The sequence below is a fragment of the Aedes albopictus genome, chromosome 2 (assembly GCF_035046485.1).
Source record: "Aedes albopictus strain Foshan chromosome 2, AalbF5, whole genome shotgun sequence".
Taxonomy (NCBI): Eukaryota; Metazoa; Arthropoda; class Insecta; order Diptera; family Culicidae; genus Aedes; species Aedes albopictus.
In genome coordinates, this window is record NC_085137.1 from 74,888,105 (window position 1) to 74,915,091 (window position 26,987).

The following is a 26,987-nucleotide window of genomic DNA, read 5'->3' on the forward strand; positions in this document are numbered from 1 at the left end:
TTTCATCACAGTGGTATCCTAGCCTTGCTTTTCTGGTGGTTTCAACGCAGACGTGAGCTAATCTAAAAACAAATATTAAGTTAAAGTGGGATTCAGTAATGTTTTTAGCAGATTTCTATCTAACTACTCTTATTGCACCTACCTGTATCTTCACCGTGGTCTACGTTATGAAGGTCAACCCACTCGTGGTATTCCTCCTGGGCTGTACAGTTCCGCTGATTACGCTCCTCGTGGCGCCACCCTCCAAATTTCCATACATACTACTGCTCATACTCGCACTTCCGCCGTTGATCCGTTGCTGTTGTTGCTGCATGTACAACCTTCGATACTCGGCATACATCTGGCGCGCCTGATTCAACACCCGAACGACGTTGTGCTTGCGGACCATTTTGTCGAAATGCATTGCCATCTCGTTGTAGTCCATGCCGGTTTTCATGATGTAGTCCCGATGCTGCAGCAGTATCGTCAGACAGAGGAACATCAGGAACGGATTCCCACCTCCGAACTCATGCGGTGGCGGAAGCACTCCGGCTACTTTGATTGAATCGGTTATTTCCGGTGCGGCCATGTTAGTTGGAATGTCAGCCGTTGGCTGCTGGATAGCTAGGTCCACCTTGGAAGCTTCTGATGCTTCCTCAAAGGAATGGCACGAGCCAGTGATGTTCGTTGTTGGCGGAATGTCAAGAGTTCCCTCGAAAGGGGAGGCCGCTGCGATTTGAGTAGGGATTCTTACCGGCTCAGGGCAATTCGCTTCGTAGAAAGGATTGTTCGGGTGAAATCGGAACCCAATTGTAGGGGGTTTATCCGGCGAATCGTCCGAATCGGAGTCCGGTAGTACCATCGAATTTCTGTTTGAGTTATTATTGGATCGATCACCTGTCCTCCGGATTAGGCGGATCGGAGTGACTGATTTTTTACCGGCTGCCGTTTCGACAATAATTTCACCGTCGTATTCCAGTTCCGGATGTTCATCCGGCGTGGTAGCACTTCGCTCTACCATGGTCGTTAAAGGCTGCCGGCACAGGGATAAATCTCCCCCACCGACAGAGGACAACGGACTGTCGACCTGATGCAGCGGATTCTCCCACACAAATATGTCCGCATTGGCACTGGAGGTACTGACTCGCTTGCTATCGATATCAACGTCACTTGTAACATGTCGTTTTTTCTCACGATACCGAACGACGTCTGTGCTAGGGATTTCTTTCAGGTCGCATATTTCGTCAACGGACTGAATCTCCAAAGCGGCGTCACCGGAACCATTGTGATTCAGTTTCCGGTAACTGATAGGCTCTGTTTGCGCGAATGCTTTGATCGAATCGACACTCTCCGGCGGGGTTTCCAGATCGATGCAACCGCCCAGAGTGTAGAATCTCTGCTGACTGTGGAAATCCGTCCCGAATACGTGTCGGTCCAGATTCTCCAGTTCCAGTCTCAACTCTCGGGTCATTGACGTCGTCATCGGAAAATATTCTTGCGAATCATCCGGACTGCTTCCATCTTGAGGTTGTCCTTGTTGGAAGTGCAACTGATCATTCTCTTCCTCCTCATCTTCTCCTTTGCTGATATCGTTCTCCTGCAGTGGCTGATGCACCGGCGACACCGAAACGGAACTGTCATCCACAATGAAACTGCTGTTGTCACTGGACCGGGACACTGCCGTGAAAGAATCCGCCACCCCGATGCTCGAGGAATCAGAATCATCAAACGAAGACTTGGTCAGCTTGATCAGCGGTTTGGGCTTCAGTTCGTCGTACTCGATTGTCTCCGTAGAATCGTCATCCGCGATTATCGACGAGCCGGTCGTCATTGTGATCGTACTCCCGGTGGAATCCAGCGACGATGTAATACGTTTATTGTTCAGTCTGTCGCTGATGCGGCTACGGTTCATAGTTGCGAAACTGAGGAACTCATTGAAGTTTTTCACAAGCTTGGGCTTGCGATCGTCGCCGGGTTGGCCCGTGCTGTTGGCGGACATCTCGGCGTCAGATTTGTCAAGCGAAGCGAATATTCCTGCGAAAGAAGAGCATCGTGAGGAAGGATCAGATCTACAAGTTTGAGCAAGACACATTTGGCATATGTCAAAGTTTCGTATGATACTGTATGCCCATTTAAGTGGCCTTTACCCTGAACGCCGTTTTAAAAGTTTGAACCCTGATATTCAATGTAGCGATCTCATCAAACTTCATGGCAGATAGGTATGTATAAGATAAATGTCATGACTGAGACGTTGAACACTATGAAACAAAATGATATGCGGAAACTTTTCTAAACTGACAAATGACCATGATGATGATAAAAGTGTACCCACCATCAGCGCAAGGGTTAACTATGACTGCGGAATCATTCCGGAAGCGAATTATCTACCAGGAGAGTTAAAATCTCTGAATACCTTCGGACGTCAACAAAAAGATGCTATCCCATGACAAAAGTTTGGCTACTCCACGAACTTAAGTCCGGTCATCAGTTCAGTAACCTCATATAGGCTACACGCACACCATTCTGACTTAACTACAGCTGGCCATCCACTATGTATTCCAGTTACAACTTTAGTGATGCCCTGATACATCCTCCCAGTACCATATAGTTATGTTATATTTATCAGTTGTATAACTGTTGGTATAACATACAATGATGCAATACAATTTAAAACCACTCTGTTTTCCAATTGTGATTTCATTGATGTCCTGATGTACCATTCCTACCAAGTTGTGCTCTGTATGATGTAAAAATGGAATATCAATATTTATATGACAAAATATATCTTTAAAGTTTTGGGGGGGGGCATGGTACGTTGGTTCTACCTCCGGTCTGGTCACGATCTTTAAGATTATCGTGATAGTCAGCGTTTGTTGAATAATAAAGTGGGATTAAGCGCGAAGTATAATTTGAAAGAACAAACATACAGATCAGGTCCCTCCCGGATGACTCTAAATGTCCCAACCTAATGTGGGGTAATTCGGGCCGTCGCTGGCCCGAAGGAGATTTTTGGACGAGGCTGGACCCATCTCCAAATCTGGGTTTGATTCTTCTTCTTCTTTATGGCTCTACGTCCCCACTGGGACTTGGCCTGCCTCGCTTCAACTTAGTGTTCTTTGAGCACTTCCACAGTTATTAATTGAAGGGCTTCCTTTGCCTGCCATTGCATGAATTTGTATATTGTGAGGCAAGTACAATGATACACTATGCACAGGGAGTCGAGAAAGTTTTCCCGACCGGAACAGGAATCGAACCCGCCGTCTCCGGATTGGCGATCCATAGCCTTAACCACTATGCTAACAGGAGACCTGGATCTGGGTTTGATAATTTCATTTAATTTAATATAAAGCGCATTGGTTTTTGGGAATGTTTTTGTGTTCCGTGATGCTAGTGAGGAATGTCAACATATTGTGACAAATTCAGTGAGTACAAAATCATGCAGATTGGAAAAGTATTGTTTTTCAAACTATATTTTTATTTTACCAGTGATTGTTATAAATATAATACTAAACTACGCGGCCGCCTATTTATGGAGTTAGGTGGGCTTTTATCTCTTCTACCATTTTAGAACTGAGTTAGTTATGAAGAAATAGCTAACTGCAGACGTCACACATTGGGCAAAATCAAGCCCAAAGGTGGAAAAAATTAATAACTTTCTTAATACGAAACACTATGTGACCATCAATGGCTTATTCGAAAGCAAATTTTCTCAAGAATTGGTTGGTGGATGATTCATGTACGGGCAACTTCTCTTAAGCGAGTTATAGAGCCCGTTTTACCCCAGTTCCCCCTAAAATTTGTGAATTTCTGTTATTTTACGGCACTTGTTATGATTTTAATGATTATTTCGCTGGGATACCATCGCCCCACTCCCATTGAGTAACGTTACATACAAAAAATTATTAAAATGTTGGAATTTTAGGGTGTTGTGGGGTCAATTAGGCAATGGTATATTTTCAAGGTAGAAACTCATTTTTTATTTTTATTTATGATTTTTTACGTGACAATAACTAAATAAATGATCGAATACACATGGTTTATTTCTGAAGAAACCATTTTTGGCGAGTTTGATCTTGAATTATTGGTTATATTTAAGTTTTCCCGCATACAAATATGAGTAGTTCCCATCCTTATACCACCGATTCCAAACATTTCCAAACGATGAGCCATTGCTTATATACTCCAAAAATATCCTAAATGTTGTTTGCGCATAGCCCCATAGACGGGAGGTGACGGCAGCATATAGTTTTAGAGCTTAGTTTACCCAAACTCCCCTATAAACATATTTTTTATTGTTTTTAAATTAAAACAACTTTAACTTGAAACTTCTATGCATGATATGAGTTAATATTGATGAAGAGCTAACCAGTAATATCTCTGCATCCTATGAAATTTGGAAATTAAGGGTACAATGGGGTTAAATGAAAAAAAAAAACATTCAAAAAGCTTGAATGACCATATAAGTTGACAAATAGCTGGTTTGGCAGATAATTTCTATACGAATGATTCGTGTACTTACGACATTGCTTCAGCGGGGTGTGAAGCCTGTTTCACCCCAATTTCCCTGAAAGTATAATCAAATTGTTCCATTGCAGTTAATATAATATATCATTCATATTATAACATTCTGATTCCAATGAGTATACATGAAAGATATAATAAATATGACGTTTGAGGGATAATAGGGCAAAATATGCTGCTGCTTATTTCTCGGAATTTTGGTATTGAAGATGAAGAAATTTATAATCAATACGTCAAATAATATTTAAAATCCATGTCGCACACTTCCATTATTCACCATTCCAAGCATTTCATGATGAAGGGCTATAGCGTGAATTTGAGAATATCCAAACTGCTGCTTGCCAATAGACTTTATGGGGCTTGTAGTAACACATTGTAGTAAAAAGTCTCCTAAATGTATTAGTTGTACGTACTGTGCAAAATCGGACACCCTGTCCAAAAAGTCTTGCATCCTACATTACATACACTCAATTCTTTCTTTGCACGGGTTGTTTTTCGACATAACTCAATCAATTTTTAATCAATCCACATTAAAATTGACGGTCAGTACCATCCGTATACGAAAAATTAAGTCAATTTGTTGATACACACATCAATTCTGAGGAAATGATGTCGTTCATTTGACAGTGATTATGTCAAGGGAATTTCAATAATATCAAACCCCGGACCGACAAAAAATCGAACCCAACACTCTCAGCATGGTTTTGCTGAATACTCGCGCGTTTAGTTTTTCGGCTATATGGGTTCTACCTGTGCATCAATCAGTCATTAATAAACTCGTATGGATATTATCTTTCAAACAAGTTATTTGTCAACTTATATGGTCATTCAAGCTTTTTGATTGTTTTTTTTATTTAACCCCATTGTACCCTAAATTTCCAAATTTCATAGGATGCAGAGATATTACTGGTTAGCTCTTCATCATTATTACCTCATGTCATGCATAGAAGTTTCAAGTTAAAGTTGTTTTAATTTAAAAACAATAAAAATAAGTTTATAGGGGAGTTTGCGTAAACTAAGCTCTAAAATTATATGCTGCCGTCATCTCCCGTCTATGGGGCTATGCGCAAACAACATTTAGGATATTTCTGGAGTATATAAGCAATGGCTCATCGTTTGGAAATGTTTGGAATCGGTGGTTTAAGGATGGGAACTACTCATATTTGTATGCGGGAAAACCTAAATATAACCAATAATTTATCGTTCATTTATTTAGTTAGGGCACTTTTAAGGAAAAAAAGTTTTTCTAACAAAAACTTTTTCATGTCCAAATTATTATTTTTTCAGTGTCTTTTTTTAAAAACAAACTAAACCAGTGAAGGTTATCTAGTAATCTCAAAATGCAATGAAACTTATTGTGTCATATGCGACAATGCAATGCACCCATATTCACGCAGCAGCACTCTAGAAGTACGAAACAATATACAATTAGAACACGCATTTCATACGTGCTGCTGTAATTTCTACCCAAACGTTTCTACCCCATGTTCTTACCTAATATTAGGTAAGGCTATTTATTAGATTCGAACTACCTAATCGAAAAAAAAAAAAAAACAAATCAAGAGTTGTACCTAAAGCAAATATGAACAAAACAAGAAAATGAATCGGTATCATTCAACGTGTTACTTCTCTTTGGTTATTAAAGGCAGTTCTGAAAAGTAATGGATCAATCGTATAAATCAAAATTCAACAAATTCAAGTGCAGTGCAAAAATAAACAATCCAAAGTGCAACCGTCATAATCTACGGGGCATGTCATTAAGATTGATAGATAAAATTCATTCCATGGGATATACACATGAAATCGACGAATCGATGAGTATTTGTGAGTCATGTCGTGGATTGATAAGTCACAACAGAAGCCCGAATACGAAAAAACGCCGATCGGATGGAAACGACGAAACTATGCAACCATCATTTAGTGGGCAGCAACATCATGATGTTCCAGAACCAGAACCGTCAACGAGTGGTCAACAAATCGAACATGAGCTGGGTAAGTAAGCCTTCAACGTGTTAGCTTCTTTTATATAACTCATTTTGCAGCTCGTTGCAAAACTACATTTTTCAGTATTCTTCGTATTTATCCAACCCGGCAAGCCTCGTTGGATAAATGTACTACTTGTGCGAAAAAAAATCATTTTTGCAACTCGTTGCATAAATAACTATCATTAACTTTCCACTGCATTCATTATTATATTGTTAACCTTAACTTTTATCTTACAGATATGGTACCATCTATTCCATCATTGGAGTCAATTCCGTCAACTACAGGGTCCCCATAATATTGAGAAGTTTAATACCATTGCTGAAACATTGAGTTTATCGCCAATCTCATCTAGAAACATGAGAAGTATGGAATATCGCATAAACAAATCATTGCAGATTACGAAAGCAGTTCGAAAAAATATCTTCGGAATAGATTCAACGGATGTTGGCAAAGTGGAGGCGTATGACGAGATAATTATGCAGTTAAAGGATAAGTTCAATCACCCTACAACTGACAGAAGCGAACAGATTAAAATAGTATCTGTACTTCCTAAGTCTTGGTCGGTAAATAAAATCACAAGAGAGTTTAACGCACCAATGTATATGGCGAGGCAGGTGAAGGATCTTGTTTATGAACAGGGTATTCTTTGTACAGTCGGAACCCGCTCGTTGAGCCACAACCTCCACCCAACCAACGAATTCGATTCGCTAGTTGGGTGAAGTGACAGCAGCACAAGGGGCGTGCGCATTGTTTTTTCAAATCATGTTTAGGTTGGAAGTAAAAAATAAAATTTTTCAATTTGTTTTACATTTAGAGCAAAACTGATACGTTTTGCAAGATACATATATGGCCAATGCGAAAAATAATTATTTTCACCCATTTTTAGTCGGTGAAGTGAAAATATAGATGTTTTTGAAACCACCCGGACCAAAGTACAAGCACAAAACGCTTTCATTGATCGACAAAATAAAGATTGCCAATGTTTTGCATTTGTTCGAAGTAATTGTACATATTGTTTTTTTGTTAAGAAATATAAAATAGAAATTCTTTTCGATTATCAGTAAAGTTTAAGGACAAGGTATTTGGAGTACATTGCTCAAAATTTCTAGAGCACCGTTTTTTAGAACCGTTAGACGGATTTGGATTAAAATGCATCACGCTGTTGACAATCACTGAACAATTAGCGTGATGCATTTTCATCCAAATCCGTTCAACGGTTCTAAAAAACGGTGCTCTAGAAATTTTGAGCTATGTACTCCAAATACCTTGTCCTTAAGAAACCAAAAACTCATTAGCTCGCCCCTCGAAATTACAGATTGGTTGTCATTTTCATTTTGACATTGAATTATGACATCCAGGTACTTTTTAGTTGGCTGACAGCTCAACTAACGGAGCCCCAACTAAAAAGTCACCCAACTATTAAACCCCCAACCATCGGGTCATGACTGTACCACCGAAAAAAGAAGGGGGCATGGTATTGATGACGATACAAAACAAATAGTAAGAGAATTTTTTGATGATAATGATATCAGCAGGCCAATGCCAGGAACAAATGATTTTGTTTCTGAGGTTCGAAATGGAAAAAAACAACAAGTTCAAAAACGACTTTTGATGATGTCGCTCAAAGAGGCTTATATGATTTTTGTAGATATGTACAAAACTGTGAATATTGGTTTCACAGTATTTACACAGTTGCGACCAAAGCATTGTATTTTACTTGATTCTACTGGTATACATAATGTATGCATATGTACTATTCATGAAAATGTAAATTTAATGTTCAACAGTATAAGAATTGTGTCACAAGATGAAATAATACAAAAAATGCTTTGCGATATTTCCACCAGAACAGATAATTGCTTTTTCCGTGCTTGTGAAAAGTGTGCTTGTAATGAACACATTGAAGAGGAACTTACATTGATATTAGAATCAAATGACAAAGAAGAGATTATATTTCAGCAGTGGTTGAATACTGATCGCTGTAATTTAGAAACGATTATTAAACCTGTTGATGAATTTGTTCCGTATCTTGTTGATAAAATTGATAAACTTATTATTGGCGGGGAGAGGAACAGGGAATTCTGTCAGACACCGGGTTGTGAGCAGCACATCCAAGACGCAGCCAGGTTTGCGTTTTGTGCAGCTTTAAACTGCAAATAGTTATTTATTAATGTAAATATAAACCAAAAAAATCATTTTCTTACACATTCAGTGTTTCTACACAATATCGCGGTTTTCTCCTCTCGCACAACAAGTTCAAGAACGTTACATATTATTTGTATGCTCTGAAATACTAAATAGTTCACATATGAATTATTAGGAGATTCAATAGTATTTTATAATCGCATAACTCACTATCATCTTATTCTAAGTAGAATATCAAATTCAATACATTTAAGTAGAGTAACAAATTTAATAGGCTTTAAGACACAATAGAGAATTAAGTTGCCATAGCTACTTCATACTCCCACTACATTTCGTCTACAATTAACCGCTGACAATCGTATGCAGGTGACAGCTCCCGTCATTGCTCAATCTTCTCTACCGCACGCCGTGCAGGCAGTGCTGCCAGCGGCAACATACTCCCCCCGTAACACTGGCCACCAGTTTCAATACTGGAGGTTCCAGTTTTACTAAACGGTTTTGTCGCTGCAGTTAACGATTTGCTGCTGTTCCTCTGAATGAAGTTCAGAAGGATTGTGACTATCTTGTCTATCACTAACGCCGTAACTACTTACAAATTGATTACGCTGGTTGCCTGGCCAACATGCCGTACGATCCAGTATGACATTATTCACCAAGTTTCTAACAACACGTCTAGTTCAAACCCAAATTCGCTATGTTCGTGCAACTCCGTTCACTTGTACTGCGGCGATAGCAAGTTTTACCACAATTAAATCTGTCATGATCGAGAAAATCACTTTGAACAACCTAGATTCCTTTTTCGTCGAGAGTGTAGGTTGTTCGGTCACGGCTTCCTTGAGTGCTTCGCTGATTGCCGTTACCTTTGCCGCGGGCGGCTGTAGTTGACGCGCCTCAATGGTGTAAATCCAAACTGTTACACTAGCAAAATCGCCGTCGTTAATCGCGGAGTCTCTCGATTCATCCACAACAATTTTCTTCTCCGAGTTCTTCTGGCTGATATTCCTCTCCAGCTGTCGCCACAGGATGTTACAGCCAACACTTTCGTTCCGATTTGCACAATCGCGTTTGAGGTCACGAGACACTGCTGTTTGCCCTTCCATGATCACATCTTTGCTTGATACTGGATTCTCCTCGTCAGAACAATTGGCCACCGGGGTTCCTAACTCCGGCCGGATACGTTTCGGACTATTAACGTTTTCCTTCGCATAAGGCACATCAGACTGAGTCGTAGCGCTCTGTTTGCACGATAGACACGGTGCGAGCCTTTGATGATCGTCATTGTGTGTGAACTGAAGGGTCATGATGTGACGCTTTTCACGTCGATCGAGGACTATTCGAAGTTGACGGATACTTGATGCGCACAATGATCGTAATGAGAAGGTACAAGCTCTAGTAGATTGGACTCCGAAACGATTCAGCTGCTGGCTAGGTGCTAGCATTGCAAAACCTTCATACACGAATGGTTTGACGACTAGCGATTCTATCTCGTCTTCTTTGTTGGTTGTCTTCTCGAAGGCCTGCAATGTTTCGTTAGATTCTCCAAGCGCCGTTACCATCCATGTCCCATCATCCTTGTTCTTCTTGTCGGCTTCTTCCGGGTTCTTGACCTGCTTCGTTGCCACCTTAACTTTTCTCATCATCATTTTTCCCATCTGTTGTATTTTGTTCTTCGTCGGGGTTCTATCAGTGCACTGGAGGTAGTGTACACCATCAACTGCTGCACGGTGTGCTTTGCAATCACGTAGCCTGCTCAGGGTATTTTCTCTTATCCTCGTTCGTACCAACTGTGTTTGCTTCCAGTGGTGCGTAGGAAACCACTCAAAGCCCATCGACAACTCTAACAAAGTGTACTGTAGCATTGCCGGAGCAGTTAACGTCCCATATCGTAACGGCAACATTCTTTCGCTGTAGATGGTGCCATTCATAATTACGTATAGCTGCCCGAATGAATAGAGGTCGCTGTACTGATTTTTCGGACACCGTTGTAGTTTGTTGTGTTCCATAATTGAATAGCAAGATGCAGCTGTTGTGCTGACGAACGCGCATATGAATATGAGCCAAACCGTGGGTTCCTCAGGCACTATTAAAAAAGTTGCAGCAGAACACAAATATTGCCGAATCACATATTCACCTCCACTTCTCATGGGTGCCCTTGGAGCGTGCCGTGATCCATTCTCACCAAATAGAGAGTGAGACAAAACGTTGCTGTATAGTTCGTTTTGCCTACCGAGTCCATTTCCATATCTATTCACTGGTCTCTCAGTGGAGGCGCCGACCATCGAAATAGGTATTGTTGTAGATAGGATGGGATATACGTAGGAGATGGAGTCACCAATAATATCGTTCATAGGATCTTCCGAGTCTTTGCACAAGCTTGGGCTTGTTTTGGAAATCGCGCTAGTTGGCAGCTGCTGAGTTCCTTTATTAGACTGCAAATGATGAGGCGAAGGTTCTATCCAAGCGAGAATCATTTCGGACATAATTGAGCTATCGTTGGATTCGTGCTTCGTGTGAGAGCCATCGTTTTGCTCGTTTTCCTTGGATACGTTTTGGCCGATGCATTGGTTGTGGTCTTGGTTTCCAACCGATGCATTCTTGAAGGTAGCTTCATTATCATTAGTATCATCCTTCGGGGTGTGCTCAAAACTTATATTCGAGCGTTCCTGCTTTGAGCGCCGGCTCACATGGTAGTGGTGCTTTTCGCGCTTCGTAGATAGTAGTTGCTCAAGCAGTTTATATTTTTCTTCCAGCGCTTTTCGCTGTGAAGCAAGAGCTCGCCTTTCCGTCTCTATTTCGCGCCGCTGTATCGCGCGCTCTTCTTCTGCGCGCTGCAGACGTAGGGCAATGCGAGCGGTCTTACGGCATGGCTTTAAAGCCGGACTCTTCAGCAAACTATTACCATCAATCCGCTGCCGCTCTAAAGCTGTATTGTGGACCATCGTACACGGATTACGTGGTACGTGGTCGTCGTATTTCTCGGGGCGCGTGTAATCCTCGCAGTCTCCCGTTCTTTTAGTATACTGTACGTTGTCATCGTATTGTTCGGGGCGCGTGTAGTTTTCGCCGTCTCCCGTTCTGGAATCGTACGATGTTGACATGGCATTTTTATTGGCACTATCCATCAAATGAATGTTTTAAAGATTGTTGGCGGGGAGAGGAACAGGGAATTCTGTCAGACACCGGGTTGTGAGCAGCACATCCAAGACGCAGCCAGGTTTGCGTTTTGTGCAGCTTTAAACTGCAAATAGTTATTTATTAATGTAAATATAAACCAAAAAAATCATTTTCTTACACATTCAGTGTTTCTACACAATATCGCGGTTTTCTCCTCTCGCACAACAAGTTCAAGAACGTTACATATTATTTGTATGCTCTGAAATACTAAATAGTTCACATATGAATTATTAGGAGATTCAATAGTATTTTATAATCGCATAACTCACTATCATCTTATTCTAAGTAGAATATCAAATTCAATACATTTAAGTAGAGTAACAAATTTAATAGGCTTTAAGACACAATAGAGAATTAAGTTGCCATAGCTACTTCATACTCTCACTACATTTCGTCTACAATTAACCGCTGACAATCGTATGCAGGTGACAGCTCCCGTCATTGCTCAATCTTCTCTACCGCACGCCGTGCAGGCAGTGCTGCCAGCGGCAACACTTATAACACACGACTTTATTCATAAACAACAATCATCATTTCTCAGAAATAAAAAAGATACATTAAATAAAGGATGATGAAATTCTTGCGATTTGTGATTTCTCTGAAAACTATTCATTCATAATTCAAAACGCTGCTCAAGGATATCATTGGAACAACTCGCAAGCAACAATACACCCATTTGAAATTTACTATATGAAAGATATAAACTAAAGATAATAAACTTGTAAATGTTAGCTTCATTATCATATCGGAAGTAATGGCTCACGATACAGTTGCGGTCCAGTTGTTCATCTCAAAAATGATAGATTTTATGAAACAATTAACGAACTTTTCTAAAATTTATTTTATGTCTGATGGGGCAGCATCACAATACAAAAATAAGAAGAACTTTGCTAGTCTATGTAGATTCCAGTCAAAGCATGCATTAAGAGCAGAATGGCATTTTTTTTGCAACGTCCCACGGTAAAGGTCCATGTGATGCTATTGGTGGCACTCTCAAGCGAATGGCAAAGAGAGCAAATCTTGCTCGAGATTATGGAAATACCATAACAACTCCACGAGAGTTATATAACTGGGCAGTTGTACAGACAGATAAAAATATAACTAAATTAAATTTCTGTTACGTATCCACTGAACAGTACATTAAAATGTCAGAAGATCTCGAAAAAATATATATTAAAAACGCCAAAACAATACCAGGCACTCAGAAATTCCATAGTTTTTTGCCTATTCCTGGCGACAAAGTAAAGGAAAACAGGTATTCTAATTCAGAAGATGAACCAAAAATATTTAGTATGATCGGAAAAAAATAGAAAAGAACATGTTTGAAATTGGCTCTAAGACACATATATATATATTTGAAAAATTCATAATTATAAAAAATTGTATATTTAAAAGTGCACTTCTATACATATTGCGATCAAACATTACATTTCCTAAGAAAATACATTTGTAATATTTTGAAGTTTTTTATGTATAGGAAAACCCTTCCAAATGATTGAATAAATAACACAAAATCTCCTAGAAAATTGAGTTTCATTGGATTCTGGGATTGTTATGGCCTTCACTGGTTTTATTGTTGATAACAAAATTGTAATTGTAATTGTAATTGCTCAGTCCACACCCAGGCCGACAACTGTCAGCCCATCTGCTTGTAGGCAGATGTGGACCTACTAAGCCTCCCCCGTTAACATGTCCTACACCGAATTAGCACACCGGGATCTTCCACAGGCAGGCGCTGGCGTTACCAGTCCCAACAAGTGTCAGATACATTAAATAGATGGGGTAGAGGATATAGGAAGATGTGGGAATAGGATGGGAAGAGGTAGAAAATGAAGAGATAGTAGAGATTTCGATTTTGTTGCTGAAACGAGAAAAAGAAAGAATGATAAACATTAGCGATAAGTTCATAGATTATGATTTGATCGATAATTTCTCATCTATTTTGTTTCCATATCGTTGCATCGGTGACCATTTTCATCGCCTTTCTAGTTTTTGTTAGGGCCATCTCGCGTTTTTTCGTCATGTCCTCTTTGCCGGTTGGCAACGTTCGGGATGTAAGTAGAAAAACATGCATTTAATATGATTAGTACGACAGTAATTGTGATTGCTCAGTACTTCCAGCCCATTTGTCCGCAGTACATATCAGGCATCCCGTTTTAACAAGTCCTACACAGAATTAGAAACCTGGATCTCCCACAGACAGTCCTAACTAGTGTCAGATAAGTTCAATTGAGGATAGGAAGCGGCGAAATGAGAAGACAGTAGAGAAGGTTTGGTACATTGGTAGCTGTGTTCATGTGATGTTTGTCTGAAATTGAAAAACTATTTTCCGTAGGTGTTTAACTCTCTACCCCTAATTTAATACCGGAAAAATATCTGATCAGATGCATAGTTTGGCAACTCTATATCCATACATCTTTTATCAAGAAGGAATAATGTTGTTTACTGTTATAAAATAATTCAGTTAAAAGACAGCTAATGTATTCTAATCCAGAATAAACCTACAGAAAATGTCTCAATAAAAAGTTAACTCTAGTTCAACTAACTACACAAACTAAAAAGTGTTATTATATTTTGCCAATGATTTCATCCTAATCTTGACCCTGACATAGTTATGCGCTTAGTGTAAGTGGACGCCGCTTATGATTTTGGTTGGACAATGACCAAAAATAGTGCTGTTTCGACAATAGTCACATACTATGCCCTACGACATTGACGATTCTATTGTCTATGGCTCACCTATTTAGCGCCACCCAGCAGGGACTTGGTCAGGTACCCAATTCAGTATATCCGCTCCACGTAATGTACCGCGCCTCTTTTGATTTGTGATATATTACGCGGAACATTACTCTCTTCATTCGGATAGCGGCTATGTAACCCATTGGATTAAAAACCTCCATCAAACATGAAGCGATTAATCGGAGACTGAAGACTCTATACCAAATTTGGCTCAGAGACAGGTAATCAGTGAAGTCAGTTTTTCTCGTTTGTCAGAGACGATTGATACGTATTAAGACAAACTTTCCACTGCATCTGCCAGCAATAATCGGTGATCGATCAACATTTCGAGTACCTACCCCAATTTACACAAGAATGCCAAGGATCACCGCTCATGCTTTACAATACAGTTGGAAAAACTAGTGCAACACCTGGCCACAATGATGCATAAAGCACTAAAGCGGACCGGAAGTGTCGGTGAGCCAGCCCCACCGGTTTTATTGTTGATAACAAAATACACTGAAAAAAAAAATCATTCGAACAAGAAAAAGTTTTTGTTAGAAAAACTTTTTTTCCTTAAAAGTGCCTATCTTGTGATGTATGGACGGTTGGTAGGGAACATAATTACCTGTCTTGAGACAAAATTTCATCAAAATCAAAAATGGTGTTTTTTTTAAATCAACTTTGAATTTTTAGAAATTATTTTTTTCAGTGTAGGGCTCATTTTGGATTTTTTCAGTATTTTTTTCTTAAAATTTGACTTATTTTGTGATAATCACCCATACAACACTTTTTTGTAGGAGTAGTCATTTTTTGATTAAAAACATTTTTAAAAAATCCATAAAAAAAAGTTTAGCCCTTTTCAAAAGTCAGTCGAGAAAAAAAATTAGAAAAATGAGTATGCAAAGTGGCTTATCTGGGCAAGGTCTACACACCAAGAAAGTTTCGTTGTAATCTGAGAGGGTGCTGCCAACATTTGTTCGAGTTGGCGCGAAATCCGTCATTGATGATCACATATGGTCTTGTATTAAGAAAGTTATTAATTTTTTCCACCTTTGGGCTTGATTTTGCCCAATGTGCGTCATTTCGAAGCAGGAACTTCATCTGTTGGATTCAAGTAACCTACGCCGACCTGCCGTACTTCGAGCAGTCCAGTCTTGGCCAAAAGAATAATCTACATCAAGACAAAATGGTACTACCATCTAGCACACAAGGAAAAATGGAGTCTTAAAATGACACGGACACCGGCAATACAGACTGAGCAAAACTTAACACTATTGTCGAATTCGTTTTTGAACCTGGGTTGGAACTGGATCGGCGGAAAATGTGTAAACAAACAACGTCAAACAAACTTTAGTACAAGCGAAACCGAAGTCGGGTTGGGGTTGAAACTGTGATCTGATCCAGTTCCAACCCAGGTTGGAACTGAATCAAAAACGAAAACGACATATGACGAACACACGGAGCACGCATCAGGGGTTGCAAGAGAGAGAAACCAATCAAACCCTCGCTCCATAACATTGTGCGTGTAAAAGCTTAGCGATCGTAACCACAAACGTTAAACCGAGATTTGTACGGAATATTAAGCTCCATCGTCGATGTCAACAAAAGCCAATAGGGTCATTTGAGAGCAAAAGTGGAGGTGGATCGGTCACACTGGTCACACTCCACGCAAAGGCGACAGCGACAACTGCAAGCGAATGTGAGACTGAAACCCATACCAGGGAGGGAGGACATCGCAGCAGAGGCAAATCCAGAGGTTGCGAAATTTCGATAAGGTCATGACGATGGCAAGCAATCGCCCCCAAACAACGGTTATCCTGTATCTTTCTGGTATGTATTAGTAATCATTTTAATGGACCTCTTTTTCCCACGGCAGCTTCATAGTTACATTGTTTCTCTAATACAAGACAATTTATTAGCATTAAATAAAAGGTGGAGATGATTAAATGAAACGTATTAATAGTAATATTCAAATTCAAATGTTCAAATTGTTAAGAAAGGTAATCTTAGTGCAAATCTATTGATGAACAATTCAACTAATTTAGATATCAATTAATCTGCTTTAAAACCAATTGAATTTAAATTTAGACCAAGAGTAGTAACGTGTGCTCAGACAATCGGAAATCATACAAGTCGAGGGAAGGAAAGGGTCAACCTAAATCAGCCTTCTTTTACAGCCGCAAGAGATCATCCACGATCGAACTAGTTCCCTTAACTCTCATTTCCTCCCTCCATCGGTAGTAATATTAATAATTGCAAGAATTCAAATATCGTGTCCGCCTCATAGTTTCACTTAATTGATTAGTGGATGACCTGTTGTCGAACCGCATCTGCTGTTTCTACACTGAACGGCGGCCTGCGGTGAAAATTACTATTCTGAGGGTCAATTTAAATGCACAACGCCACTAAATTTGTGCAGACTGAGTTTCGTTTTAATTCAACAGAATTATGTTTTCAATTTTACCATGGACTCGATTTTCAATTAAAAAAAGTTTCTGTTGGCAACCGGATTCGAACCAAGAATCTTGACATCACCAGGCTCGCACGCTACCATTCAGCTATCGAACCGGTTGATGTGAGAAGAAACAAAACGCGCACAAGAAGCGTTGGTGAGTCGATGATCATGTTTTGCCATGGTAAATTTAAAAACATTTTTGTGCTTGTCATTACTGCAACGCTCCTTTCAGTGTAGTCTGGCAATTATTAACTACGTCACATTTCACTTTTATAATTAAATTCGTTTTTGACAATAACAAGTTCGCAAACGTTCGGTTTAGCAGAATTAGATGATAAGTACTAGTAAACTGATCTTAAAGCTTACAAAAGCTTCAAACTAATAAAACGAGCTTATGCCGTGACCGGGGCAAGTTGAAACGGGTGGGGTAAGGTGAAACAGCGGGTGTAATTTATGGAAAGCATTACAACCCCCTGAAGACATTTTAATAGGTATTCCAGCAGGCGTTTCTAGAGGAAAAATTCTGGGAAGAATCCATGGAGAAATGCCTTGTGAAGTCCCAAGCAGAATTTCTAGACGAATTTCAGAAGATGTTTCTGGAGCAGTTTTTGGACAACTCCCAGGAGGAATCGCAGCAAGAATCTCTGAAAAAGTCTCAGGATACATTTCTGAAGGAATTCATAAAAAAATCATGGAAACAAATTCCTGGATGATTTATTTGAGAGGTTTTTGCAGGAACCCCAACAAGCCTGGAGGAAGTTTTAAAATGATTTCCTGGAGGAACAGAAATCCTGGAGGGATTCAAGGAGAAATATCTGGAGTCATTGTGGCAAACATTCTCGGAGCGATTTCAAGAGAAATTCTTGCTGAAATCTTCGAAGAAATCCTCTTGGAATTTCTCAAAGAATTCCTCCAGAAATTTATCCTGGAATTCACCCAGTAAATTTGATGTGATTTCTTCTTAGATTTCTCCGATGATTTCTATAGAAACTTCCACAAATTTCTACGTGAACTCCTTCAGGAATTCCAACTAAGATTTCTCCGCGTATTATTGATAGGATGTTTAATCATTTCTGGCTAGAATTCATGCAGTATTTGCTTTTCTACGTTCGTCAACAGGAACTCCTCAGATCTAATCTCCTCAGCTAATCCTCAAATCCTGGGGAATTTCGCCAGAAATTTCTAAAAGAATCCCAGTAGTATTTTGGATGAAATTCTGAAAAATCACTGGACGAATCACAGGAGGAATTTTAGGAGATTTTGGAGTAATCCCTGCAGGCATGTCTGAAGGATTGCCTTGCGAAACTTCTTGAGGAGTCACAAGAAAAAAATCTTAAAGAACTTCAGCAAGCATTCTTAAAGAAACTCCTGAAGGAATCATTGGAGAAATCCCTGAAAGAACTACATCGAGAATTTTTGGAGGAAATCCTTCAGGAAGCACAGCCCTTGAGGCATTTCTGAAGAAATTCATTTAGAAATCCTTTTTGAATTTCTCAGGAATACCTACTGGGATTACTCTAAAAATTTCTGTTTGGATTCCTCCTGAGATTTTTCCAAGGATTTATCCAGGAATTCCTTTTGGGATTCTTCCTGAGATTCCTTAAAAATCCTCTTGTGATTCTTTTACGAATTTTTCTAGCAATCACAAAAAAATCTCTTGAGATATTTCTGGAGGAATTTTGGAAGATATTACTGGAGACCTTCTAGTAGAATATTTAGAAAAAAAAAAACCCAAATGAATGGCAAGAGAATCTCCGGAAGAACCAGAGGAGCAATTTTCGGATGAATCTCTGCAGCAGAAACTTCTACAGAAGTCCTAGAAGTATTTCATGGATACATTCTAGAAGCCGTTCCAACAAGCATTCTGGGAGCAATCTCTGCAGAATTTACTGGAGGAAGACTTCATGATATTTGAAAGTAACCTTTGTGTGGTGTATACCACCCATAATGTGTATGTGTAAGGCAGATACCTAATTGTTTAATAAACATAGCGAGCTGGGCTCGCGCTTTTTCAAGTCGACTACCGACCAAACAACACCTATCTTGTCATCTCCCATCCGAAAGACATAGATTAGAAAACGTTAAAAGAACATATTTCTTAAAATATAAAAGTGGCGACAAGGAAAACTAATTTATTTATCGCGTGTGAAAGTGCTAATTATTTTATAATCGAACCGCATTGGCTTTGCACATTTCTACGCCTGCTGCATATCATTGCGAAACAAAAGGGAGAGAACATGCTACAGATTCATCGTGCTACACAATTGCCGCAGGAGTTGTTGCGAAAGGTTTAAGTGTAAATAACATCAGTGCCCGTCGTTATCGGCATAATTGGAATAAAACGAATGTGATTAGTGGTCACATGATTTTTTGAGATCTGGAATAGATGTTTACTGTTTAATGTGTGAAGATAATTAATTGATGATATTATAAATTCGCAAAATTATTCATGGGTGTTTCGTAGCACAAAGAAGAGGGCGAAGAATGTGAGTAAAGGCTCCGAACAAATACCTAATATGACGCTTCTTTCCAATGGAATGAAACAGAGATGAGGCAACATTTTTAATTTGGTGAACAAATAAAATCGACGACTGTCGACTTTATCAGGAGTTGGTTGGCCTATAGTTGTTGTTGGGTTGGGGACATCTCTTTGCCATGGAAAAAACACCTACTGATAGCAGCTTCGTTGAGCAGCTTCAATGCTGTAAACACACATTTATTTATAATCACAATTTCAAATATTTACATTTAATAACTTACATTTTAGTGCTCAAATTCACAGGCTTACGAGGATTACACTTCCAACCAACTTTTCCTTCTATTTCAATTTCTCACCTTGTCTTGCTCTGTTCAGTGTTGCCAGTTTCACCGAACATTTCATCCACAACATTCTCCCACCCGTGAAACTGGTAATGCACTTAAACACTAAACAAACGCATATGATTGACAAGCAAATGTTCTCCTAATCCTCGCCCTGCATTATGATACAGAACGATCGTATTCTAGTACCCGTCTAATAATCTCATGTGCATAAATATACATAAAGGTCCCACCGGGATCGTGAATGAAAACCAATACCGCAGTCATCGATTTCTTACTCTCGCTGAATTCACAGTGCTCCAATCCGATAAACGTTTCATATCTGTCGCTGCCTAAATGTGGTTTCCTACCTCGTTGTGCGGCACTGCTAATTACATTTTGCCAGTAAGTGGAACAATGCATCAACCCGTACCCGTCCTTTTCATCGTTTTCATCTCCTTTGTCACAAGCTGTTACGACTTTGCGCAAATTGTACACGGCATCAGTCGCATGCTTTGAAATAAATTTCAATTGTGTCGTCGAGATCGGCATATGAGTGGACTTTGCATTTGGCGGAGAAGTAGTGCAGTATGAGAAGGGCAGGCTAGAACCAGTAACCGATTTTGGTTTAATGATTATTTTTTCATTAGCATCGTCACCACTAAACATTCTTTTCACTTCTTCCTTCCGTGCAGCAAACTCCAGCTTGATTGCTTCGGCGGCTTTTCGGAATCTCTCTCTCATTTCCGTTAAACTCCGCTGATAATCCTCTTCTATACGCCGCTTTTCATTTTCACAATGCTCTCGCCATAGCGCATCTTCCTCTTGCAGCAATTCCAATCTACGCGCTACAGACTCCATTGCAACAAACTGTTCAATAGGCGGTTAAAATCATTGAAGTTTGTTGGGTTGGGGACATCTCTTTGCCATGGAAAAAACACCTACTGATAGCAGCTTCGTTGAGCAGCTTCAATGCTGTAAACACACATTTATTTATAATCATTTCAAATAATTTCAAATATTTACATTTAATAACTTACATTTTAGTGCTCAAATTCACAGGCTTACGAGGATTACACTTCCAACCAACTTTTCCTTCTATTTCAATTTCTCACCTTGTCTTGCTCTGTTCAGTGTTGCCAGTTTCACCGAACATTTCATCCACAACATTGAATATTGTGGATGAAATGTTCTGTAAAACTGGCAACACGGATTGACGTTTAAAGAGAACAATTGCAGAGTAGAAAATAGTAATACTGTTGGTAGGAGGTAGCATCTACGAAAAGCGTGAATTCAATACCAAAATGTACGTATTTAATCATTAGAATTTAAGAAATATTTACTTCAATAAATGAAATTCACAGCATTGAAGCTGCTAACATGAAAGCTGCTTTCAATAATTGGTTTGGCGCGCCGAGACTGCATCACCTCCCCAATAATCTTCAATGATTATGGTGCCCGCTGAAGCAAGTGAAGCTAACCATGGATCCAAAGCACAGGCTGGAGCAAATGGGAAAAGAGAGCAAGCAATGGCAGCAGTATTACGAGGATAAGACTCGTCGTATCGATGAAGAATACGAACGCCGGAAAGCTGAGATCGATGCGGAATACAAGGAGACTGCTAGGAAAATTAAGTTGGATTTCCTCGAAAGAATAGAGGCAGTAAAACGGCAATTTAGTCGCGGTGATTCGACGTTTAACAAACCCCCGACACCATCTGCCCGCACTACTGACCAACTAAGCAAAGTAGTTTCCATCCATCGACAAACAGCGTTTCAATCAATCGAGGTATCAGCAGAACTGCACACCGAAAAAAGGCCATCACATCAGAGAATACAATCATCCGTGTCAAAACATGCGTCATCGATCTCAGGTAGTCAAATTGGATTTCATCATTCCGGTTCCCGACTAAATGTATCCAAATTACAAACGACTACGGCAGGCGCACTCGAAAATGAGACAATCGACAACATTTTATTATGCAAGATGGTCAATGAATGCCGACTCCGCCGAACAAAGATAGCTACAGAAAATAGAGCGCATGTGATCTTCGATCCTGGTGGGAGCTGTATCAGCAGAGGCGATTGTTCTTTCTCTCACTTTGTAATCGGCAGTGTAGTAGCGCGTGCGGCGACGGTTGTTTTGCCGTTTCGAGTCAGACTAGTGAGAATCGTGTTTTCATTCCATGCGAAAGCGGCAACAAAACAATCAGCCCTGTTACCAGTTTTACAGGTGGGAGAATATTGTGGATGAAATGTTCTGTAAAACTGGCAACACGGATTGACGTTTAAAGAGAACAATTGCAGAGTAGAAAATAGTAATACTGTTGGTAGGAGGTAGCATCTACGAAAAGCGTGAATTCAATACCAAAATGTACGTATTTAATCATTAGAATTTAAGAAATATTTACTTCAATAAATGAAATTCACAGCATTGAAGCTGCTGCAATGGAAGCTGCTTCCGATAATTGTGTATTCGTGCTAGTGGAAATATCACCCCCCAACAATCTCCAATGATTTTGGATCGGCCGTCAACGACACAGGAAGGCGGCATGGAGGATATAACGCGAAGGCTTGAACAGCTCGAGGAGCGAAGCAAGTTATGGCGGAGACACTGGGACGAGGAAGAGAAACGTATCGAAGAAGAATACGTCCACGGCCTGGCTGAAATTGAAAGGGAATTCAAAGAAGGTATGTTAAAAATACAGCAGCAATTCCACAGCAAAAGGGAAGCATTAAAAAGGCAGTATTGTGATGAAAAAGGATGCAAAAATATTAGGCCTTTGTCGCAATCTGTTTCGAAGCAACATGACAAAACAGACAAATGCCAACAATCACCAATTATACCGACATCAAGGCCAAAAGTTTCTGTAGTACGAAACAAATTTAATACGAGAGCAGTTAAACGCACGCCATCAAGTACCAGCAATCTAACAAAATTCAACTTTCATGGATGTAAGCGCACATACTACCAGAAGATACAAAAATCTGACGGAAGAAAATGGGAACCAATCGTTCGAATAGTGTGTGAGACTCGTGAGAAGTATGGAATCAGTGATATCGAAAGGTTAACAATAGAAGTAGTGTTTGTTGTTTTCGATCCCGGTGGTAGCTGTTTTGTTCACTCTCTTTCATTCACTAGCTTGCCGACTACATGCAGCCGCTACTGGTGCTCATGTATTCGACGAGTAATTCCACGTGAATACGGCAACTGCTTAGTCCGACCCGCTACCAGTTTCACGGGTGGGGGTATGTTGTGGTAGAAATAAAGTCTTTAGTGAAACTGGCAGCACTGGTATATTATAACAGCGCACAGCTGATCAAGCAGCTGATTGTTGTTTGGAGAGGTGAAAGCAGCGCGAGTAGGAATACCAAAATGTAAGATTATTTTATAATAGGTTTAAGAAAATATGAATAATAAATTGAATTTCAGCATTGGAGCTGCTGCAATGGAAGCTGCTTCCGATAATTGTGTATTCGTGCTAGTGGAAATATCACCCCCCAACAGTTGTTGTTTGGCGATATATGGTGCAAAGGCCGTTTGTGGACGCGAGTTACCAGTCTTTGACTTGGTGAGCGTCGAATGCATGATGTCAAGTCAGTGGGATCATCACAGCATCGTAGCAGGTTATATGATTAGCCGGAAACATATATTCAGCAAAGGTCCGGGACTAAGACTCTATTGTTCTTGCGGAGGCAACAAAGCCGGAATTAAATACGAAATGTATTCGAAAACGCCAACTGGCGATCTGAAATTGAAATGTATTGTGAAAGTGTATTGTTTAAGCTTATATTCTGAGTTATGTCGAATGATTTTCGAAATTGTAGTAACTGTGATAAGATTTATGTGGATTAATTATATTATTCAATGTGTTCCGTGTTTTAAAATATTCAATGTGATACTAGTTAAAGTTAAATGTCTACAGAGTTCAATTGAACAGTTCATATTTGTATTGTAAATCAAAAACGTTCTGAAAGGGGAAGAACTGTGGTGTATACCACCCATAATGTGTATGTGTAAGGCAGATACCTAATTGTTTAATAAACATAGCGAGCTGGGCTCGCGCTTTTTCAAGTCGACTACCGACCAAACAACACCTATCTTGTCATCTCCCATCCGAAAGACATAGATTAGAAAACGTTAAAAGAACATATTTCTTAAAATATAAAACTTTGGAAGCGTCACATGGGAAATTTATGATGGAATCTCTCCGGTGAACTCCTCCTGTGTTTCCTAAAAGAGTTTTTCCGAACATTTCAGATTTTTTTTTAAAGTTTGTCTTCAGTTGAGAATACAAATCCACCACCACCTTGAATTCTTTTTAAATTTCGCTTTCTCTCTCTTTTTCCACAAACTAAACGTCATAGACAACCTTACACATATAAAAATCTTGACCCAGACTGACATGCTAAACATGAACCACGCCTAGCATGGTGAACCTAACGTAACCCCATCTTACCTTTCTTACTGGCAGCCAGCTTTTCCTTGAGATCTTTGAAGTGTCCACCACCCGTTGCGCTGAAGTTCTTCCGCTGGCTGTTCAACTGCCGTGCGATCAAATTTCCCGTACCAGCCGAGAATAGGCTTTTGCTTCGGCTGCTAAGTGGCGAACCGTTTCTTGAACTGTTCTCTCCACCAGCGGTGGTCGCTGGTGGTTGCTGTGATTGCACCGGTGGCTGCGATTGTTGATGAGTAGGCTTGGTGTCCTGTTCGGTCTTGTGATTTTGGGGCAGCTTCTGAAGCTCCTTCCGACTGATGTGGGAATCGGCATCGGTTAGTACCTCGGTGTCTGGGGGACTGTCTAGGAACGGATTAGTTCCTAATGGCGCAGAATTTACCGTTGGAAGTACAGGCGGTTGGAATACATTATCATCTTCGTCAACTACTTCGTCATTTCCGCTCTGACTCGGAATGTTGCATTCCAGTAAGTCATCGTCTCCGACGCTTCGGACTACCTTCCGCTGTTTCACCAAGGCAATTTTGGCCTCATCCAAGCTCTGATGCACCTTGTTGATGTTCTTGCTGTTGTACAAAGTCTCGCGAGTGATGTTTTCATCCAGGCTGAGATTCAACCGTTTGGTTGCGTCCAGTTTTCCTGGACCATTCACGATGTTGACCGGATTGGTACAGGAGGAACTTAGCGAAAGGGCCGAACTCTGTCGCCGGAGAGCACATATTTTGGTGTACGGGTTTTCCCTGGGAGTCCTCAATACGACCTGCGTGGGGCTCTTGGGTTGAGGAATGTCCACCGGAGGCGGTTCGTATTCCTTCTCGAACAGAGCTAGTTCCGTTTTTGGAGCCATAGGTGGAAGCGAACTCCACAAGACCTCCAACATTCGCAACGAATCTTCGAAGGCAAACTCCCGTTTCATCTCTAAAAGAAGCCATCGGTAGCAGAACAGCAAATCGTCTGCTTGGTGCATTTTAAGATAGGCGAAGAATTCCGGATCGTAGTACTGAAGCGACTCGGACAGATGGGTAAACTTCAGCGTCATTGCAATCCCATCGAGCATGAAGTTACAGCTCAACCGCGTCATGATGGCACAGAAGCAAATATAGGCCTGCGCTTCGTCGGCCATCGTCACCAGCAACGGGGAAGCAATATCGGACATTCCCTGGCAATAGCTGACAGCCGGATGGTTCAAGGCATACGTCGTCAGTACGTTGAACAGTGAAGCAATGTTCTGGTTGTCGTCGCTTCCGGCGTAGAACGGATGTAACCGATCGGTTCGTAGGACATCTTTGCGGACCATGCTCGTTACGTAAGCTAGTTCGCCGACAATGTTTCCTTGTTGTACCGCCGTGCGCCAAACGTCTCGAAGTCTGTAGTATTCACCTAGAATACAAAGTAATATAGAAATAGTTATGAAGAGTTTTTATACTGTCCATTCGCCCTAATAGTAAATAGCTCCTAGGCTTCACGCAACCCAAAGTCTTTGTCTCCCAAAACCTCATCTTGTCGCATTACTCACCGGACTTTTTCTTCATGTAATCCATCCTTTCCCTTCCGGTCATTCCCTCCGGATACACATTCAGTATGTGCTTCCAGATCACCCTCCGCAGGCTGGGATCGATTCCACCCAGATAAATAACCTTTCGCAGCTGGGCGGGTTCCACAATCTGCCCAACCGAGTCGCAAAACGTTCGAAACTCGGCATCGGCCAATGGAGGCCGTATAGCCTGGGTCATCATCGGATCTTCCGACAAATTCAGCGCCCGTTGCACCAGCGAAAACGTCTTCTCCATCTGGTTCATGATCAACCCCGGAAGCTTGGTCTGCACATACTTGTGCCCGGCTCCAATCGATTGCTGCAACGAGGCCAGCTCCCGCGTAATTCCTCCGGAATTACCTGCCGTTCCATCCCATTCGGAAGTCACCGAGAAGGGCTTGATGTCCACCCTCAGATACAGACACGGTTCGCTCTTGGTGGCTATCGATTGGTTATGTGCCCTCAGGAAGGCCGCTTCCAGGTCCCAGTCCGACAGAACCACCAGATAGTTTTCCTGTCCGGTGGCATCCGGTGCTTTGTAGCTAATTCCAAAATCCGTCCTCAGATCGAACGCTTTGGCCAAAATCGAACACAATACCTCCAGGCTGGTAATCTGTGGGTCCACACTGAACTTCCGGGTGTCCGTTTCCGCATTGTTTTCATATTTCTGAACCGGGAACAAATAAATTAACATCAAGTCAACAGCCCACATCCTACTTTGCATATCCTTACCTTGACTTTCACCCGCACTGCCTCTCGGTTGTAGCTATACATGCCAGACATTCCGAAACCTTCCAAAAAGCTCCGTTTGCTCTAGAAATCGTCGTCCAACGGACTGACCTTGCCAAGCGACCGTTTCAGTCAGTAGTTTTAGTTTTCAATTCTCATACAGCACACATCAGAGAACTTGTTTTTCGTCGCTGTAGAAGCCATAATTTTCCGCATTCACTAGAAGACGGACGACGGCGGACATCGTCTTCTTTATTGATATAAATGGGAAACGTAAACATCAATTACCTACCAGTCCGAACGAATTTTCCACCACTTCTCACGGGTTACAGTTTCTTGCGAATCATTTTCGTTTCGTCTACCACTTGAGCTTCCGGTAATCCAGATCTGGGGGCGAATTTTGGTTGATTTTCACAATTTTTCAGGAGCTTGTCTGCGGCGGAGGAACAAGGAATGTCCTACAAAATTTACAACACTCGCGTTTTTTT

The 26,987-nt window shown here is 40.7% G+C and overlaps 1 protein-coding gene across 2 annotated transcripts; it reads right to left on the reverse strand.

Annotated features, from left to right (window-relative positions):
• Positions 1-26,987, reverse strand: LOC109432638 (uncharacterized). 2 transcript variants are annotated; one of them, XM_062849937.1, is made up of 6 exons: positions 26,792-26,987; positions 26,503-26,718; positions 25,753-26,437; positions 24,240-25,616; positions 143-2,013; positions 1-62 (listed from the first exon to the last, which is right to left on the reverse strand). In XM_062849937.1, the coding sequence occupies exons 2-5, from the start codon at positions 26,551-26,553 to the stop codon at positions 161-163; spliced, it is 3,966 nt and encodes a 1,321-aa protein (XP_062705921.1). In that variant the 5' UTR covers positions 26,554-26,718; positions 26,792-26,987; the 3' UTR covers positions 1-62; positions 143-160. The 2 variants fall into 2 exon arrangements, with proteins under 2 accessions (XP_062705921.1, XP_062705922.1); XM_062849938.1 differs by having other exon boundaries at positions 26,788-26,987.

What these genes read in the sequence shown, in the direction of transcription:
- LOC109432638 (XM_062849937.1), bottom strand. Translation starts at nt 26,553, where the DNA reads ATGTCTGGCATGTATAGCTACAACCGAGAGGCAGTGCGGGTGAAAGTC. An exon ending in CAGTGCGGGTGAAAGTCAAG is followed by an intron (nt 26,438 to 26,502) that starts GTAAGGATATGC and finishes TTCCCGGTTCAG; the next exon opens with AAATATGAAAACAATGCGGA. An exon ending in TTACATGAAGAAAAAGTCCG is followed by an intron (nt 25,617 to 25,752) that starts GTGAGTAATGCG and finishes TTTGTATTCTAG; the next exon opens with GTGAATACTACAGACTTCGA.